At 40.1% G+C, this 20,723-nt stretch overlaps 1 protein-coding gene across 4 annotated transcripts in view; it reads left to right on the plus strand.

Annotated features, from left to right (window-relative positions):
- The window catches only part of grin2ab (glutamate receptor, ionotropic, N-methyl D-aspartate 2A, b), a 105,210-nt gene that overhangs the window by 59,984 nt on the left and 24,503 nt on the right, over window positions 1–20,723 (plus strand). For all 4 annotated transcript variants that reach the window (XM_046048149.1, XM_046048150.1, XM_046048146.1 and 1 more), the window contains exons 5-10: window positions 10,769–10,935; window positions 11,051–11,185; window positions 11,289–11,388; window positions 12,584–12,789; window positions 16,430–16,544; window positions 16,657–16,859. In XM_046048149.1, coding sequence (XP_045904105.1) covers window positions 10,769–10,935; window positions 11,051–11,185; window positions 11,289–11,388; window positions 12,584–12,789; window positions 16,430–16,544; window positions 16,657–16,859 — 926 coding nt within the window. The remainder of the gene's footprint in view (window positions 1–10,768; window positions 10,936–11,050; window positions 11,186–11,288; window positions 11,389–12,583; window positions 12,790–16,429; window positions 16,545–16,656; window positions 16,860–20,723) is intronic.

Consider the following 20,723-nt stretch of genomic DNA (forward strand, 5'->3'; position numbering starts at 1 on the left):
TAGGTCCCCCCCCCCCCCCCCACACACACACACACACACACACACACACAGTCACCAGCAGCTGAGCCTTCACCTCTTGTGATCTGCACAGCTCTCAAATCGAGCAGGAGCAGCCACGTTGGCAAAGTCTGCATCGAAAGCTGCAGCATCAAACCGGCTGGTGACAGAAGGATGGAAGAGGGGTGGATGGATAGACAGATGGATATAGAGAGCCTGCATGTGACGTGTGTCATACTCGCACTCTCCTCAGCAAACGCATGCACACAAGGAAACGTCAGCCACAGCCAGTCAGATTTTGGAACTAAGATTCTTCTCTTGTTTCTTTTTATTGAATGTCACATGGAGGGGTTTTCTCCCATATCTCTCTCTCTCTCCTCCTTTCGGTCTGTCTCTCTCTGTCATTCTCTCCTGCACACACACACACACACACCTCCCTGTCAACTCGCAGCTCATCTTCTTGCTTAGACGGACTGTAATGCACTTTTGTTTTCTGAATGTGTTAGCACTTCCTCTGCTTCCTCCCGTTCTCAGAGTCTTGCCTTACCTCCCCTTCCCTCCCTCCCCATCTGGAAAAGATCTGTCTCGCTAATAGGAGGCCTGTTAAATTAGCCCGTCATCCTTCCTCTCTATCACTCCTGTCTCCTCCCTTCTTCTCTCATCTATCTCTTCTAGCATGCACTGCCCAAAAGAGCGCACACCCACAGATACAAACATAAAAGTACATACATAAGTACAGATTTGCCCCGTTTGTGTGTGTCTGTCTGTTTGTGTCCAGGTTGGGTCCTGGCTAATAGGGCGTAGTAGGTAATGGCAGCCATAGCCTATTATCTCTGCTCTGCTGTCTAATAGCCACTGGCTTTAAGCATCTGCCATGTAGCTGCTCTAACTCCCTGAATGGACACTAACACATACACTGAGAGACACACACACACAGAGATTCACATGTACAAACCACCCCCATGGATGCACAGCAGAGATAATATACACACCGCCAAAAGTAATTTGTGCATATGTGAGTGTGTGCAGAAGTACTGTGTGTGTGTGTGTGTTTATGTGGTAATCGCATCTAACACACCACGCTCTGACATTCTGTACGCTCTCTTTTCCTTGGGGAGCACTGCCTTCCTTTAATTAGCAAAGGAAATGGATTTACTTATCTGATCTTTGACACATTGGCCACACAGACACACACACATACACACATCTGCCTGCGTGCGCTCAACCACGCAGCACATCGGCACCTATCCATTACCAGTGTGATGGAATGCCAGAGTGGGAAGCAAAAGCATTGAGTTCAGGCATGTGTGTGTGTGATAGGAAGAAATTAATCTGCTCCCATCTGTAGACTGACCATTGATTTGCCATGGTAACAGTGTAACAGTGGATAGTGACTGTCGTGTGAACAAAAGCGATGAGTACAAGTGGCTAGATTGGAGAGGGAAGGAGAGAGGAGAAGGGCGAGATGGGGAATAGAGGAGACCAGCGGTGGTATTAAACTGGAGGAAATGGACTCACATGGGGACAAACTCCGTAGAGGCTGGAAGAGAGCGGATTAACGCACGTTAGCCTGTTGCTGGTTTAACTAAATGTAGCAACAAGATTTTTGTGTGTGTATTCCAGAAAGCGAGAGCGTGTGCACAATAGTGTTGTGCGAGTGTTTTTGGTTTAAAAAGGCTTACACAGACCTGAGTAAGGCTTATATATAATGAATGAATCCCCCTTCAGCTACCGTTTTTCGTTACTCTGCAGAATTAGTGATTTGTCTAACCCCCTCCTTTCCCTGCTAACAATCACTGCAAAACCCCTTTGCCACTTTCCAGCATTCCTCACAGAAACCACCCTGCACCCAACCGACATGCCCTCTGGAAGCCAGTGTCATTGTATAAACTTATTCTGTGGTATTTAGTATACACAATGCCTCGGCTGTCAACAACTAACTTAAGAAACACTGGGCTAATGTAATTTTAACCAAAACAGGGATAAACCAATGTTTTGGTATTCAGTAAAGCCTGCAGCTCTTCTCTCAAAGCAGAAAGACAAACACACTGTGAATTGTCTAATTAATCTTCCGGCTTGTGGCATTCCTACACCAGCCAGATCCTTTTGTTTTGTAGTGGCACTGGACAAGTACTTTGACCCCAAACCCTGACTGGCTGTCCTGTTCTCATACCTGCGGCACTTGGTCTGTTTAGCATGGTCCTGCAATCAACGCTGAGGTTGTCAACTGGGATGGGCTGACTCACCGCTTGCTGCCATTTTTACACCAGGCCTAAGGTTTCTAAAGTCCAATAGAGTCACCATCAGTGGGTTGAGAGAGACAGAGAGATAGGGTGAGAGAGAAAGAGAGAAAGTGGGTTTTTTTTCACCCAAAGGCACTTCAGCTATAAATATCAAACTGGCAATTCTTTGATTTGCCAATGCCAGCGGAGGTAGGAGGATGCAGGGTCTTTCTCAGTTCTTGAGTGGTTTTAAATTCATTCACCGATAGGGGATGAGAGAAACTGAGGGGGGAATAGGGTTGGCTGCGTCATTACTTTTCCATGTAGGAGGATGAAATAACATTAACATCTCTTTCTCTCGGAAGCTCTATAAGTCAAACAGTTATTATTACTCAAACAGCAGCGGCTGCACACACACACACACACACACACACACACACACACACACACCATATATAAACGCACATCCTATTCTTTTTCTGACACACAGATACTTGTGTATGTGTGGTTGTGTATGTATGTGTGTATGTGGTTGTCACAGCCTGGACAGACACTTCGGTTTTAATAAAGCAGAGGCCTTTCAGCACTCTGGTGGATCCTGCTGTAATCTCTCCTAAACAGGTGTTGTGATTAGCCTCTGCTGTGAGCAGCATTCTGACACTTGGATAGGCAGGGCCAGCCATGCACACAACCATCGGCTACCACTCAGGAGACAGATTTAACCGGCAGTGCTTGGCAAAAACGCACTTCTGCCATCCAATACAATGTGCTTTGTCAAAAAGTTCAGCTGGAAATTCAGTTTTCTTTCCTCAGCTGAATAATTGTATCGTTTCTATACAATATTCTAGTTGATGCAGCACCGTATGTGATAGTCAGCACTGCAGAGTATGGCTCCTAATTTTTAGTGGACAGTTGATGGATTGTTTGTAGAAATACTGAATGTTTTTAAATGAAAGCTCCTTGTGTACGGGCTACTTATCAACAAAACTTAGAATATCAAATTAATATATTAACCTGAGCAGTTATTTAATCATGAGGTTTACATTTAGATTCATTTGCAGTGCAAAGAAAACAACTACTCAGCTTGCTTTGCAGTCGCAATTAGGAATTATGCTCCTAAGAACATCTGCAGAAAGTTTTGCTAATTAAATCAAACTGTTGTGTCTGTTTGTGCTTCACAGTCTCAACCTAAAATACTGGGCTGTTAGTTGCATATTTTTACTTTTATTTTGTCAGTCTGACAACAGCTCTGTTTTTACTCTATAGTAACAATTATATTATAATTATATTATTATATTGTATATTTCCCATTTCCCCTTTTAATTAAATAAATTTGAATGATCAAAACTTGCCACATAAAAAAAGATTATGTGTTTTTATCCACTTTTACCTACAAAAGAATTAGCAAGAATTCAGAAAGAAACGACCTAAACATCAAGGTTGCTGTTACTTAACCATTCAGTAACACTCACTAATTATTAGATAATGAATAATTCACCCTTCATTGATAAAGAAACTGCTTTGATCCAACTGAAGCCTAATGTCAGGTGGTTAGCATCCACAGTACATGCAGTATTACATATTGCAAACTACTGGACAAGGTAAGTAAAAGGCCATGTTGATGATTGTCTGAGGAGGAGACATCTTACCTGGTTCAAACACTGTAGGCACATCTCTGGCACATTACCAGGAGTGTGACACTAGATTAATAAATCACTAAGCTCCTGCTAATCTCATCATGTGTTAGTAACTGATTGTTTGTTTTTGCCACAGTAAAAAAATCCAACAATATTGTAAAAAATCTCAACTGGCACCTTGACAGGAAAGAAATATATTACATGGGTATGATGGATGACTGTACGTTCTTCAATGCAGCAATATGTCTGCAAGCTGATTTTAATGGATTTTTTAAAACAAATGTGAGCTTATGACTTCCCTGAGATAATTAAGGTAAACCTGCCATAGAAAAAAGAGTGTATTAGTTTGTGACTGTGGCAAATACAGTGGTGGGTTCAGAGTTTTTATGGCCATTAGTGATAATGGTAAAAAAGTAAAATTACGCTGGCATTGCACTTAAATGTTTTGCAACAAAAATGCTCAAGGCAGCTCATTCGAGACACAAATTAAGTCTCTCGATGAGAGGTGAACTACTTCTCTATGAACGCCAAAAAGGATCTGAATCATATAAGGAACTATATAACTTTAATTTAACCTCTATTGAATAGTTAATGCTGGAACTTTAAAAGCAATTAATTTATAGCATTGAAATATTTGACTTTGAGAATTTATGAAGTTTTAATTCCTCTCTTTTTTTTTTGAAGGTGGAAAATGTGTTTTCAAGTGTCAAGAGACTCTGTATTCCAGTCCCATACTGCATTCTGAGGTTATACCGTAATGCTGTGCGCTTTGTCACTCCATGGCCGCACTGCTGTCCATTACATGCTTGTCTGAGTTAGTGGTGAGATGTAATGCTTCACTAGTCTGAGCTAGGTTATGCTAGCTTGGGGGCTCAGCGCTGTGTTAAATGCTATTCTGTGTTTGCCTGGGGAGTGTGAGGCTGTTAAATACTACAGTAGACTTAAGCATTGGGACTTACCTCTGCTTTAATACTTAAGGAGTCTTTGTTAGCATTGGGAGCCAGTGTCTGCAAACTAAACGCTATAGTTCTCTGTCAATCGTGGGAATGTAGAAAGTCTATGTTCGGTTAGTGGATGTGGGCTTTGGGACATGTCTCTGTGTTCTAAAACTGAAGAGCTTTCAGTGCTTAAGGGGTCGCTGCTTGTTAGCTATTGAAGGACCTGCCTTTACATTCTGTTAGTGCCAAGAGAATATTTTATGCTATGTCTCTGCTATAGAGGTTGTTGACTCTGCTGTCCCACTTCCACATCTTTCAGCAATGTTCAAAGATTGATGTTACATGTTTGACTGTTATGCTCATAAAACTGTTATTTTTAGGTTTTTTGAAGTTAGTTGTGAAATAGTTTAAACCTCAAGAAACAATGTGTATGTGTAGATTTTCTTTTTGAGAAGAAAGTGCCATACTGTCAATATTTCAAAAGCTTTTGTAACATAAACAACTCTCTCTGAATGGATATTCTTTGGCATTGTTACTTTTGACACCGGTCAAGTGACAGCAGCATCCTTTGCCAGGCTAGGCTAGGCGTTTGTTTGTAAGTGGCTTTCCTGAGCTAATTCTTTGTTAGCGGATGGATTTAGAGCCGTGTTTGTTAGCACTAGGGTTTGCAGAACATCTGCTGAGCATTTACACAGAATTAGGCTGCAACAGAAAATGTGTCCTGTCTATCAGTGTAGCTTTTTAGAGCAGTTTCACAGGTCCTTGTTTAGTGTTCTTACCTTTTATCAGTCTAATAAACTAACCTGCGGTGTAGAACCAATATTGCCAGACCTAAGCTTTCAAAAATGATCTACTCTATCTATCTGAGGTGACCTTCCTTTGCCTTTGACTGGATTGCCTGGAACACTAGCAATATAGGCAGTCTAGCATCCCATATGCAGTAATCTTTTTTTCTGGCATGTATTAAACATGCTACTACAAGTTGTATTCAGATTCTCTGTCTGTGGTTAAGAGCCACACTGGTTAGAAGTAACACCCCTTTTGAACCATACATGCCTTTTCATAGCAGACATTTTGACTTGTCATAGCAGGAAAAGCACAAGTGTAATTAATGTCAAGGATCTTAATGATGCGTAAACTGAATGCAATCGTCAGTGTTATTCATTACAAATGGTTCTCCTTTTATGACATAAATCACATAATAGTCAAAATGTCTGCCATATAAACAGCCTATTGGTCGGAATATAAGACAGCTTTGATCACAAGACCACTCATCTGTTTTGGATAAAGACCATATTTAAAATATTTTAATTGTACTGTTAAATGTCCTTTTAATTGCACGTCAATGTATTGTAAAAAGTAAAGATACAATACAAACAGATATTCATCATATATATCATATTTTAGATTTCTTTTGTCTTTGCACCACTGTTGGTCTTTTTATTCCATATTTTTGACATTTTCACAAATCAGGACTGTGAAGAATGTACCTCTGCGCTCATCATGGTGGAAACACCTTAACATCACTGGACATATCTATTCACTACTGTGGCAGTAACCTTCTTTCACTGGTGCTCACCCATTGTAAATATCTACCAATATAATTTGTATACCAAATTAGGCTTTGGTGTTTTGCCGGTTACCTGTACCTGAAACCTCAAAGACTTGGAAAATACTTTTTATGTACTATGTTCAATTCACCAGAATAATGTAGGGATGTATTTTAATATTTCTTCAACTCAACTTTGAGGAGAATATCATTCTGAAAATCTGCATTTATAGTACTGCCACTTATTTTGCCATGCCAGTTTGTTTGCACTTTTGTGCAGACTTAAGTGGGAAGGTACTTAGCAGCATCTGGGGGCGTACTTTGTCAGGCCAACTTAATGTAGCTGCGCCATCCTAACTGACCTACTGCATTAAATATTCATATAGCACATTGCTGGCCTCATCATCCTCCTCCTCCTCCTTACCCCAATCTATTTCTCACTACTCTGCATACTAGCTCCATCGTCTTCTTTTGTGCTGTCCCATGTCATTTGCTCTTCTACCAGCCTTTCAATATGTGTTACTTAGCTTTTGTTCACCAATTTCTCTCTTCATCCAACTTCACTACTTGTACTGCAGGACTCAGCTCCTCCTCCTATAGCCCACATGACTGCTTCCAACAATTTCTAGAAATATGTCAGTTCATCCCTCATTAGCCTGGATCTGTACAGCTCTCTCCCCACTTTCATATTTTCTTCATCTGATTGCTGTAAACAAAAATGAAATTTGACATGAAGTAGCGTGTGTGTGTGTGTGTGTGCGTGTGTCTGTGTGTGTGTGTGTGTGTGTGTGTGTGTGTGTGTGCGTGTGTCTGTGTGTGTGTGTGTGTGTGTATGGGGGAGAGAGACAAAGTCAGAGACTGTCTTGGTTTTCGTGGTGTATTATTTATTGGTACGCTGGCTCATGAGTAAAGCAATATTTTGAGGGTCCTTTGTGCATGGACACATGTGTATGTGCTGTGTGGATGAATGGATGTGAAAGTGTACATGAAGTTCACTGTATTTGTATAATTGATGCACAATGTCATCAGTAAATCTCTAGGTATGTGGGTTATAATGTGGAAATACATTTGTGTGGTGTGTGTATGTGTGTGTATGTGCATTATTCATATGTGAGCTGCTTGGTGGACTTGTGTGATTTGATGAGAAGATGCAGGTCTGTGTCAACGTCTCTTTTTATCTTTTATTATTCAGCAACCACCAGCAACTATCATCTTCCCCTTTCACCCCTCACTCTTCCAAAAAGACTTCATTCACTCCAAATTCTCCTCTCCTCTCCTCTCCTCTCCTCTCCTCTCCTCCTTAGATTGTGGAGGTATTTAAAAGAAAAAAAGAAACTGTCTGGGTAGGACCACGGTGACCGATATAAACTGATATTAAACATGTTAAGAGCATGTTATGATGACATGTGACGCCACCTACACAGTATCTTCAGTCTGTCACCATATAAAGGCCACTTGTATGTGTGTGTGTGTGTGTGTGTGTGTGTGCTCATATGATTCCTCACAATGTTACGTAAAATTAAGAGCTAGGCTTTTCAATCTTGATACAGAGCTTTCTCTAATTGAAACAAAAAACAAGTTCAAAAGTATTATATATACAAGTACAAGTTTATTATTCTGACACCTCCCCCATTCTCTTTGTGTCTTCCTCAGTGGTTACCCTTAGTTGAGGGTAACTCAATGTGTGTATTTATATTATGGCGGTAACTAATTATTATTATCGATTGATTAATCCATTTTTTAAATTAATTAATGTTTAAAATGTCAAAAATAGTAATAAAAATTCCCCACAATAAGTCCCCAGAATGCAATGTGACATTTTCAGAAGACTTGTACACCTAACAAACCGAAGGCTATGGCAGCAAAAAAGAGCAACAAATCATCACATTTGAGAACCAGCGGATGTTTGGCATTTTGATAAATGACCCAAAGGACAAGTCTGGCTTATTATATTATATTAGAGCAACATATTCATACAAGTTTTAAACAAACTGTTAGGTTAGACAAACTTATTTAAAAGAGAAAACAAAGGCTAACAGCAAAAATATTACCTAAAGTGTCAATTGTAAAAATCAGTCACACATTACAGACTTCCTGGTTCAACTTTGACCTATACTGTACTTGCCATAGTTATGCGAATGCAGTTTTCCTGTCCAATGAAGAGAACTAACTGACATTTACACAAAGAAATGTACCAAAAGTTGGTGGGCATTTCTATGGAAAGCCATTGTCCATTTTAAATGATGTTTTGGCCTATTATTGGGCCTTGCAGTGGGTATCAGGCTGTGCCGTCGTAAATCTACTAGGTTCTTCTGACAGGCGACACAATTCTTTAGCCCTGACCTAACTTACCTTTAAGCCGCCTTTTACTCCTACCCTCACCCAAGCAAAGAGCAGATGCTCTACAGTTTAGCCTTATATCTACATTGTATCTGCTCAGGTTGAACTACAGTGGCTGGCCCCACTGGCCTGATAGGCAGCTTCATCTCAGTTATCCAGCCACCATCGCTGTATTTGTGTGCACTCTCTCTCAGTTTTTCCTAAAAATAAAGTGATTTAGATAATCTGGCTAAACTGCTGCCTTGTTTACAACCTTTCTGATGGCCTGACTACTCAGATGATCTTGTTGGATTTTGCTGCAATGTGGTGACGTTCCTGAGTTCCCAAATCTCAGCTATTCTTTTGGAGACACAATGTAATGATAACCATTAATCAAAAGTACAAATATATGACCCATATTATTGCAATAAACCGGGATTAACCTTTAAACAATTAGCATATTGTTTTGTTGACTGAGTAATTGGTAAACTGAGTGATTGTTTCAGCACTGATTTGTATGTGAGTGTCAGTTGTACACTTGTTCTATGTGCGAGGGTGTGAGTGGGTGTGCGTGTTAGTATCTGTGCTTGTGTGTTGGCGTTATCTGGGCAAAACTGTGGATGTGCCTGTTGCCTCACAGAGGGAGATTTTTTTTTCCTGTGAGTAAAGTATAAAGCCACACACACCTACAGTCAGATACACACACGCACACACAGATGGAAACAGTGAGATAGATCTTTTTGAAGTACAATTTCATCCTATCTCCTTCCTAGTTTTCTCCCTTTTTTGTAGCCGTGGAGGGGGGGAGCTAAATCTCTGCAGGGCTGGCTTTATGTGTGTGATGGCCAGAGCTGAGAGCTTTTTGTTAAACTAAGGGACAAAACTAGAGCTACAATATAGGTTACATGCATATGCACAGGATATGGACAGGATAGAGAGACGGGAGCTGATTCTCCATGTTGTTGTTGTTGATGTGCTTTGATGTTTAATGTGTCACGTTCTTTGATGCCCTCTGCGGCACTGGTGTCGTCAGAACATGTATGTGTGCGTGTGATCTGTGTGTTTGAAAAAGATGGACCTTCTCGTGTTCGTGTCTCTCTCTCTTTTTTCCCCCCCAATACACTCCTTTTACACCTCTTTCTCCAGCAGGTATCTCAATCTCACTCACAATACTGGAGCATTTGTCTCTTTCTTACTCTCCCCCCTTCAGCCTTTTCTTTTTCTCCCTGTCTATTCCTCCTCCCTCCCTCCCTCATCCCTCTTCTCTGGGTGATAGGCTGTGTTGCTGTCTATTTGTTGTGTCCCCAGGGGGAAACTCAGCTTACACTTTATGCAAACATACATTCTGCAATCATTAGCAACTTATTTCACACTCACTGTGGGTTTCATTCTGTTTAATAGCTGCTTTGGTTTTGGTAATGCTTACTGCTGCCTCTTACTCTCACGCTGACCCTCTGTTTCCTTCCAATACTGAGACTAAATGATTTAACTGTACATGGCATTTTGGATTAATGCTGTAAAATTTGGAGCCACAGTTTATAGAGGATATCCTTTGACTGACAAATGAGATAACTCTCATTTTTTGCAGTCAGAAAAATGTTTTTCTACATTTTAAACATTGAGCCAGTTCAGTAGTACAGCACCATACTGAATGAGTAAGAAGGTAGACCCTCAGCATCTGGCTCAATTAGCTTTTTAGACAATGCATGGCTGTTATATTGGCAACTGAGAGTGGAAGTGAATCAAACCTGTGAGTTATGAAGCAGCTATGTGACCATTACCCCCCTGCTTGCAGTCACTCTCTTGCAGCATAGCCTCACTTGTCAACTAATTCTCGCTCTCTCACTATCTCTGCACCCCTTCCTCTCTTTCCCATTTTCCCTCTCTCCTCGTTCATTTCTGAAACACTTACACTCTCTCTTATCGCCATCACTCTCCTGACTCACTGATTGCAAAATTGAAAATGCATTTAATTCTATCTGGTTTTTGAGTCTTTGATTTACTCGCATTCACTCTAGCTCTTGTTTTTTTTCTTTTCTGCAATTAATTCAGTTCCTCAGACAAATCTGCTGACTGTCTCTGCTGCCGGCCTGTGTGTCGTTGCAGGATGAGAAGTCCACGTTCTTCCAGTTCGGTGCAGCTCTGCAGCAGGAGGCTCTGCTCATGCTTGCCATCATGGAGGAGTATGACTGGCATGTTTTTTCTATTGTCACTTCCAAGTTCCCCGGGTACCAGGACTTCATCAGCACACTGAAGATAACTGTGGATCACAGGTAATGAATACGCTCCCCCACATGTACACACACAGTCTGTTTTCATCCCTAACCTTTATTTATGGCAGCTGACAAGATTAAGTACCTTGTATTATTTAATGGTGTATTGTTACAGCTTTGTGCGCTGGGACCTGCAGAGTGTGGTGACTCTAGATGCTGTAGATGGCGACCCAAACTCTAAATCACACATTGCCCTCAAGAGGATCCAGAGTCCTGTTATACTGCTGTATTGCTCCAAGGATGAGGCTTTGTGAGTGTTTGTGTCTTTCATTTCCATTTGCTGTTTCTGTTTCTCTGTCTACCAAATGTCTGTAGTAAATCTTTATTAACTCTCTGATTCTACTCCTTGACAGGTATATACTAGAGGAAGCTCGGTCCTTGGGCCTGATAGGAGCTGGTTACATTTGGATTGTGTCCAGTCTCACCACTGGCAACCCAGACTTTACCCCCGAGGTAATGAGGCCCCATATGTAGTAACAGGTGGCCACTTTTGAGTGGTTTGACAAGACAAGAAGTGCTTTTGATTCCAGGTTGTTGCAGGTCATCTATGACCCCTCCTGTATTTCTCCTCTCCTTTATTCAGTTGATCCAGCTAATATTCGCTTTCTAGGCGAGAATTAGATGAGAAGATAGAGACCACTGTCATATCAGTCTGTTAAACTTTGTTTTTGTATAGATTAAATTAATAAGAAATAAATAATGAGTGAGTTTCAGAGGTGCTGGTAGGCAGATTTTGTTGCCTTCACACTGAGCCCTATAGGGTAGCTGTTTCCTCACTTTCACTAAGCTGAGCTAACCGGCTGCTGGCCTTAAATTTAGAGTGGTATCAGTTTTCTCTTCTAAGCAGCAACCCAGTGAATGAGCATATTTCAAATGTCGAACTATTTTTTTAAACCATAAGCCTAAAACAATTTAGAGACAAATTATGGTGGCTGGTGAACTATAATTCATATCATATCATAGTTTTAGTTTTCTGCTTTGTTTACATTCTTCTCTCTCTACCTAAAAGCATTTGCCCTTAAAATAGGATGATAGAATTACATACACATTCACCTTCAAGATGTGTATAAATAATTTAAAGTATAATCAGTTTAAATGTTCCCCTCACATAAAGAATGGAAACACATCCAGTGTTTGCTTATCTTTTCTCAAAGCCCCTCAAATGTTTATTCTTCTCATTTCCTTGTCCATCATTCTCCTTGACTTAAAGCTCCTATTTGTATTGGGTTTTTATGCCTCAGTTTTCTGTCTGAGACAAAGATCTGATTCTACAGTTTGTGCCAAATTAAAATGTAAGAACAAAGTATTGTAGGGTAGACTGACAGTCTAGCGTACTGGCACTTTTTGATGTTTGCTCAGTTTGATTTAGAGTGAGCTAATTAGTTAAAAAAAAGATTATTGACAGTTTTGAGGTGTAGGTGATTCCCAAATGAATGAATTAATCCAGTTTGTGGACATGCAGTCTGCTCGCACTTATTTAATAGCCAGATGTGAATTATTTCAGGAAGGTACACCGAACCAATAAATCATCTGCTTGAGAGAGCCATATGGATGTTTAAAATTGGGATAAAATATGTCATATTGAAGTGAAATTGAATCTTTCACACCATATGTGCAACTTCTTACATCCCCTTTCCTTTTATCTCAGATGTTTCCCCTGGGTATGATCTCTGTGTCCTATGACGATTGGGAGTACCCGCTGGACACGCGGGTGCGGGATGGGGTGGGCATCATTTCCTTTGCAGCCACCTCCATGCTGCGGGAGAAGGGGGAGCTGCCAGAGGCCCAGAGCAGCTGCTACAGTACCCCATCAGACAGGAGCCCAGGGAAGCTCCCACCTAGTGCCCTGCGCAGGTGAGTACTGTGTGTGCATGTGTGAGAGTGTGAGAAGATCAAGGTCTAGGGACTTGCATAACTCTGTTTGTCTTTGTGGAGTGCTGAGCAGTCTTACATAACTCCTTTTAATGTACTAATGAGTGGGGTAGAAGGGAGAAAGGAAACAGAGATGACAGGAGTAATAAGCACAGTGATGTCTAATGACATTTAACACTATTAGCTGTTGTGTACATGGCTTTTTGGTGTATGAGATCATTGTGCTGCCTGAATACATTGAACTTCATCCAGACCTCCATGTTGTTACTGCCCTGCGTTAACTAGAGCCTAGTATGTGTCTGGGGTGTGTGTATTTTTGTGTATTTCTTTGTGTGCACCTTGCTTCACATGACTGAATTCACTGTCATTAAGTCAGGATTAAAGCGGCTTTTACTAGCTTTGTTCTCTCTTTTTTCTTGTTCCGTGGCTCTGGGTGGTACATATGTGTTGGTAGGTGTGTGTGTGTGTGTGTGTGTGTGTGTGTGAGTGCATATGCATACAAGTATGTGTGTATGTACTCTTCTCTGAAGTCTCTGTGATGAGGAAACAGTCAAATCCTTCAAACAAGAACAAGGGACAAATGGGCACACACACAGACGCACGTACAAGCACTTTATACTGAACATCCTCGATAACAGAATCTGTTATTTGTATTGCTTCCTGTGGGGTTTTTTTTTGGTGTGATAATGTGACTACATCTTGAATGTGAGGCATGCAGTTGGTAAAATATGATTATTAATTCAGAAATCTATATGAAACTGACTAATAACATAAAGGTCAGGTTGCTAGGCTCTACACATCTACTATGACTTATGAGTTCCCTCATTAGAATGAGAGCCACAGTGTGATTTCCACCATTATGTCTTTATTATTCCATTCTTCTCTCTTATTTGCCCATTACAGCATATATCAAAGCATATACAATACCACCATTGTTGACAGGTTGATCCAATATAACTCAGACCTCAATAGGAACTCAAACCTTTTCGGAACAATATTTTTTTTTTCTTTCTGTCAGAGGTACCTCATTTGTCTCACTAACTTATTACATAGAATTTGCATATTTGTCAAAACAACTGCAGCCAATTTTGTGATAATAAACTGACAGGTTGGATTTCTCTTCCCTGATTTGGAAGTGGTGAGGCTGTGATCAGAATTCTGCATACATTAGTCTAGATAAAATCTTTGCCGCAGTGTGCATATAAACAACGAGAGGTGGAGAGGAACAGGACAACATAATCTGGCACTTAAAAGACACTATCAACCCCGTTAGATTACCTGCCATTCTTGCCTGACAGGCATTAATATCTCGGCGTCTTTGATCTCCATAATGGTAAAGGTTTTTTACTGAGTTTGTCCTTGTAGTAAATTTCAAAAGGTTATTCTATTTGATGGGACCACTGTACCATGCAAACCCCCAAGCTGTCACTTTTTTTCTGAAAAGATGCTCCCTGCCATAACAAAGAATTTGGAAAGAGCCTCCTTTCCTTCTTTATTCATACTTTTAGAAAGTGCTCACACAATGACTACCCAAGTACTTACAGTAATAAAAAAAAATATTTCCACACATCCCGCGACCCTGTATGCAGGATAAGCGGTTGACGATGGATGGATGGATGGATGGATGGATTTCCACACATGGAAGTAAAGGGATCCACATTTTAAAAATGGCATTTACAAAAGCAAGTATTTTTATATTCCTGTAATGCAGTTGACACTGTTGTTTAAAACCACCATTGAATTTCTATTTAATGCAAATCATTTTGCAGTAATTTAGAACTCATTGAACCCCTTTTACATAATGTGGCTGTACATTTTGTTTTGTTACCCTCACATGGGATTACAAAATGACATGGATATACATGTTAAAATAAATATGAATATATGATATGTAATCTGCCTGTTCTACATGCCTCAGCAGCACCAGCCTCATCCATTTAGATCAAAATCTTTTCCCCAAAAATGGTAACAAACCTGAAATAGGAGGAGACAACAGTTTCCCAGAATAGACTGCAACAGTGTTTCCGCTATATGTATTCAGCTGTGGCAATGCACTGTGACAAGGGCATCACCTGCTGCACCATGAAGATTTTTTAAACACAAAAATATATTTGTCTTGACATGTCACTAATAGTCAGGAGCATTGTAATCTATAATGACAAAGGCAATTTCAATTCTATAGCACATAAGTGTCTCTTATGTGTAAAATTCTAGGTTTATATTTAATTATTTGTGTTTGCTGGGAGAGGATATACCTACAGCAGAGCTATTTGGTATTTTTGCAGTACTTGCATGCGAGGGAGACAGGGACCTTTTTATTTACTCTTTACTCAGAGTAAATGGAGCTGCTGTGAAAGAGCACAGGCCTGTTTCCAAGTCTTTGTAAAAACAGATGATTAATGTACCTCTTGCTAATCCACTGTCCGACAACAACATTTATGTGTCGATTCTAATACCTCACCCGCAGATGGGACAACATAAAATCCCACCTGTTTGAATCGGAGTGAAATTTCCATAGCTTTCACCTGCAGGGCACATGCTAAACAGCACTCAAACGTTCCCCTTTATGCATCTTGACTTCCTGTCGCAATATTTGAGTGTATGCGTTATTCCTTCATGGCCCTGTCCTGCTCACATAAAAAACAGGAGTATATTTTAGCATCCTTTTTAGCTCATTATTTTAGAATAATGAAGCTGTGAATCCATGAACACGTAAAGCGTCCTTTGAATGCAACTATTAAATGTGTATTTGCATAAATAATAGATTTACTAGTAAAGAAAAAAAAATGTCTGTACATATGAAAATGGACTGTTGTGCAAATTCAGAAATGTTTGTGAAGCAGATGTAAAGCTGGTGACTTTTGGCTTTTGACATATTCTATTTTTAGGCAGATGGTATTTCAGTCATATAGCATCACCCGACCAACCGTGTTTGACACTGTCAAAACGAATCACACCATTTCTAATAAAACAGATCACAAGGCATTGAAGAAAAAGTGTTGTCTGTTTTGGGCAGCTGCTGTCCCTCTTGTGATTTGGTCTTTTGAGTAAACTTCCTTAGCCAGTCCTCTGTTCTGAATTCATCCTCGCCTTCTGAAATTTGTTTTACTGGAGTGAGTGTATTCTTAATCCCATATCACTGTGTATGATACTGGTTCATTTACTCCTCTCTACTGCTTCACTTTAGCAAGTGTGTAAATGTTTCAGCAAAGGATCTGTTTGCGTATGCAAGATAACTGTAGTGAGTAAGAGAGTGAGGGCAGCCTTGTTGCACCAGTGGCTTGTCTTTCAGGCGTACAGTATATCTGTAGAGAAATCAATGCAGAATGTTGATGGGAGAGCTATGTGGCCTCTGACTCTTCCCCCTCCTACACACAAATAGAAGCACACACACACACACACACACACACACAAACACACACATACACACTTGGGCATGCATGCACACACTTGTGGGTGAAGACAGCATTGATTTGAAGAGGATACTCTCGCAGTGATTACAGAGTGCTTAACTTGTTATTTCAAATGTATCTGCACTTGTGCACATATACTCACACTCAAACAGATGCAAAACAAACACAGATAACAGCTTCCTACTCTCTTTTTTCCCCATGTGTTTCAGACACATGATGCATGTATGGAATGAAGGGCGAGACTTATCCTTTACTCCAGATGGTTACCAGGCCAACCCCAAATTGGTTGTCATCGTCTTGAATAGTGAAAGGAAGTGGGAGAAGGTAACAAATGAACACAGTGATTTTGCAAAGGAGCAAGCCAATTAAACAGTCAAAACACTTTATGTAAGATGGCTATTACTGATTTTGTTTGTGTGTTTTTTCACATACACAGATGGGGCGTTGGGAGAACGGGACACTGTCGTTGATGTTCCCAGTGTGGCCAAGGTATAACTCCTTCGGGGACGAGGATGCAGATGAGAACCATCTCTCCATCGTCACCCTGGAGGAGAAACCTTTCGTCATTGTTGACAATGTGGACATCCTCACCGGCACCTGCATGAGAAACTCTGTGCCCTGCCGCAAGCATGTCAAAGAGTAAGTAGACGCACACAATATATTAACAAAAAAGCGGCAACTATCTACGGCTCAAGAGCCGTTTAAAAGCCACACTTACTCAAAGTTACTAAGAGAAGGCCCATGATCCCTGAACTGGATGTGTTAGAGGAGGTGAGACATGCACTGGTTTACTATAGTAATGATATCTCAGTTGGATAAAAAAAAGGTGGCAATGTTGTTTCTTTTCAACAGGATGGGGGGGGGGGGATACCCTGTAATCTATCTACTTTTTTAGTTGAAAGAAATTAATAAATTTTCACCTCTCAAATTGGTCTCGATTTGTCTAAGAATATAATTGTCAATCAGCTAGCTGCCTTCTGCTTGTTCACTTTTGTTCTACAAAGATCTATACTGAGCCCACTCATTTTTACTTTATATAATAATGACTCACCATCTATTTGTCCTCCAGATTGAAATCCAAATGTATGTGGCTGACAATGTAATATATGCACATGGTTGTAATGACATACAAGTTAATTCTAAACACATGTTCTTTATAGTGCTGAGCAATGATTAAAATTTTTTATCGCGATTAATGGCATTTTTATGCGCAAAATTGAATACGAATTCTAAAGTAGTGTATTACGCACTTTTAATTTAAATGTACTGCTATATACACTAAAGTGCAATAACATGTGGTTTGCGAACACCAAAGCTATTTGCCACTGCCAGGGCATTACCTTGTATCTAGCTTGTTAAAACAATTTAGAGTCCAGAGCCACGATTATAACAAGATAACAGGCACCTTCTGAGCAACAGGTTAACATATGTAAATCTGTTTTCTTGTTTTTTTTTCTGAACGGGTATCAGCAGAAACATTTTTCTTTTATCAGGGAGCAGCAGAAACAGTCTGTTCAGTAGCAAGTGTCCCTGCCTCAGGCACACGCCCGCCCACTGCCAAAGTTGAACTGTCTTGAACTTTTTGTACGCGATGCGCAGCACAAATCACTAGAAGAGAGACTGATCCTCGCTGTTTGTCAGTTTCCAGAATCTATTACTGTTTACTAAATAGGACATCAACAGGAGGGAATTCGCATGGCAGAGCATCCCCGCAAAACTAGATGAAGGCCTGTCAGGTAAAGTTATGTAGCCTATAATTTTAACTTAAGTTAAATAGGCTACAGCTGTGTAGTGCACAGAAGCCGTTGCTATGGTTACTATCCAGCGCCTGCCGTTGGAAACCAGGAGTGTGGAGCAACCCTGCGTGGGCCAAGCGACTACGTTGTGATTTTAAGAACGTTTCTAAGACCGACATCTTCCCCAATACTAACCAGCATGCAGTGCGTAGCTATCCACTTCACTATGGGATTTGATCGCTGTCCTGCTTTTGTTTATCTACTTCTCCCACACGCTGCATGCAACGTAGTCTGCCGAAGTCTCCCTCCACTGCTTGTTTGGGTGGGTGATTTGTAGGCTGATCAACATCCCACCCCTCCTGTTACCCATGGTCTGACTGTATGTGTATTCAGAGCCAGTGAGCAACGGACTTTCAAAATAATAATAACAAAACTGCGTTAACATGCGATAAAATAATTGTCGACGTTAATAAATTAATGCATAATAACGGTTTGATTAACGCGATAATAACGCGTTAATGTGCCCAGCTATAGTTCTTTAATAAGAGAAATAGTTCTTTTGTAGCCACGGGTGTTTTTTATCAGGAGAAAAGATACAGGCATTTGTATTCATATCAAATCCAATGTAGCTCATTTCAGATTCATATATAACTACTCCACATGTCAACTGAGGCAGCCAAGATTACATCAGTGATTTTCCCACATATTAGTTACTATTTTGTGTTCTTTGTCAGTGTTGTACAGGAGTAAAACTCAAACCAACTTCTGTCAGAGAGTTTAACACAGTTTATTTGGTTCATGGATAATCAGTTCTGTCAGCATTAATAATTAATTGCTCTCTGTTACTGTCAGCTCGCTAATGCCAATCTGTCGGTCTACTTGATTTTTGTTTCTACTGCCACTGTAATTGCTTGTGTTTTCCATTGTGGTTTTTGTTTCATTGTTCCATTAATTCAGTGTGATTCTTTTGTTTTAGATGTACTGAACTTGTTGCCTGTTTTAAATATTACATGCTTTACAATCTTTATTTTTATCTAATTTTACAGTACCCACATTATTATAAAGTGGCCATGTATAGAAACCAAAAAATTATTTGAATAAGCAACTGAACTCTTAAAGGTGGAGTAAGGATTCTGGAGAACACCCTGACAAATAACATGATATAGAGCTAACAATGACACTGCAAGTAATGTACATTAGCTAGGTTGTGGCTTAGCATACTGTTGCTACATTTGCGGCTGCAAAACTAACATGCAGAGAGTTGAAAATTTAAATACCACTGAACTTGTGGAATAGAAATCACTGACAGTGAAAACCATTTTTATGAATTTCTGTGCTTTGAATTTCCCTTGCTGAAATTTTGAGAAGGTAATTTCAGGTTATGGAATTTAAAAAAATCTAAATTCAAAAACAAATAAATAAATAAAATTCAAGTGGCTTGCAGTCTCTACTCTGAACCTTTCTTTCTTGGATTATAAGACTGGCAGAGCATAGCCCAAATGTCCAAGCATGACTTTTCATCTTCAGTTTTGTTTACTTGACTCAGCATGACTTGAATTTTTAGGTCTGAAAATGACCAATTCAGTCTGTAAATCAATATTGTTTTTTATATTGGCCACTTTACACACTTTTATTTGGCTGAATTTGTAAAATTACAAAATTACAATGATGTACCTGAAACTGTAAAACACGTTTCTGAAATTGCACTACAGCTGAAACAATTAATTGATCAGTCAATGGACAGAAAATGAATTGAAAAACTATTTTTATTTTGATTGTTTAACCGTCCAAATGTGTTTCAGCTTCTCAGCTTTGAGGATTTGCTAGTAAAGGAGAATATCTTTGGGTTCTGGACTTCATCACCTTTGCCATTAGGAATTTGTAACAGGCCCTTTTAATTATTTTCTGACATTCTATAGACCAAACAATTAATCAGTTAATAATCTGGAGATCAATCAGTAATGAAAATAGTCTGTAGTTGCAGCCCTAAACTGCATAAATCAAAATGACCTATTTCAAAGAGGAGAACTGAAACTAATTGACACTTTTACCGTTATGTCTATGAATGTGCACTGTCCCTGTAAATAAATAAATCCCCAACCTGAGCTGGAGACAGAAAATGTAAAAATGTTTCATCCTTTTTGTCATCTGGACTACTGTAACTCCCACCAAGCCAGTATTATATTCAGCAGCTACAAATCAGCCAGAATGCTGCAGCCTGCCCCGTCTTCAACCTCCCCAAGTTCTCCTTCCCCACTGGCTGCCGGTGGCTGTTCACATCAAATTCTAAATTCTGGTCCTGGCATTCAAGGCTCCTCGGGGAGTCGCACGCGCATATCTGCAGGCTAGGGTCTATCCGTACCCGCCAGCCTGTGCTCTGTGGTTTGCTACAACCAGCCACTTAGCCCTCCACTCCCTGCGGCAGCTACGTCATCGTTTCACCTGACCTCCTCTTTCTCCTGCTCCCCAGTAGTGAAATGTCCTTCCCACGCCAGCACATTTACTCCATCTTCTATTGTGAAAAAATCCTCTTTCCCCTGAATATCCCCATATCCTCACTATGCACCTGCTGTTTAAAAAACACCCCTTGTATGTGTTTACTTTAATTTTTCTATTCTTATTTTTAGCAAGCTGTTATCTGACATGATCTGTTATCATTCGCTCGTGATAAGTCTCAGCTAATGGAACCGAAATTTTTCACAAATTCATATTGACTTTGTTGTGCTACTTAATCAAATGTGATTATTTTTTATGTCTATATTAAGGT

The sequence above is a fragment of the Micropterus dolomieu genome, linkage group LG04 (assembly GCF_021292245.1).
Source record: "Micropterus dolomieu isolate WLL.071019.BEF.003 ecotype Adirondacks linkage group LG04, ASM2129224v1, whole genome shotgun sequence".
Lineage (NCBI taxonomy): Eukaryota > Metazoa > Chordata > Actinopteri > Centrarchiformes > Centrarchidae > Micropterus > Micropterus dolomieu.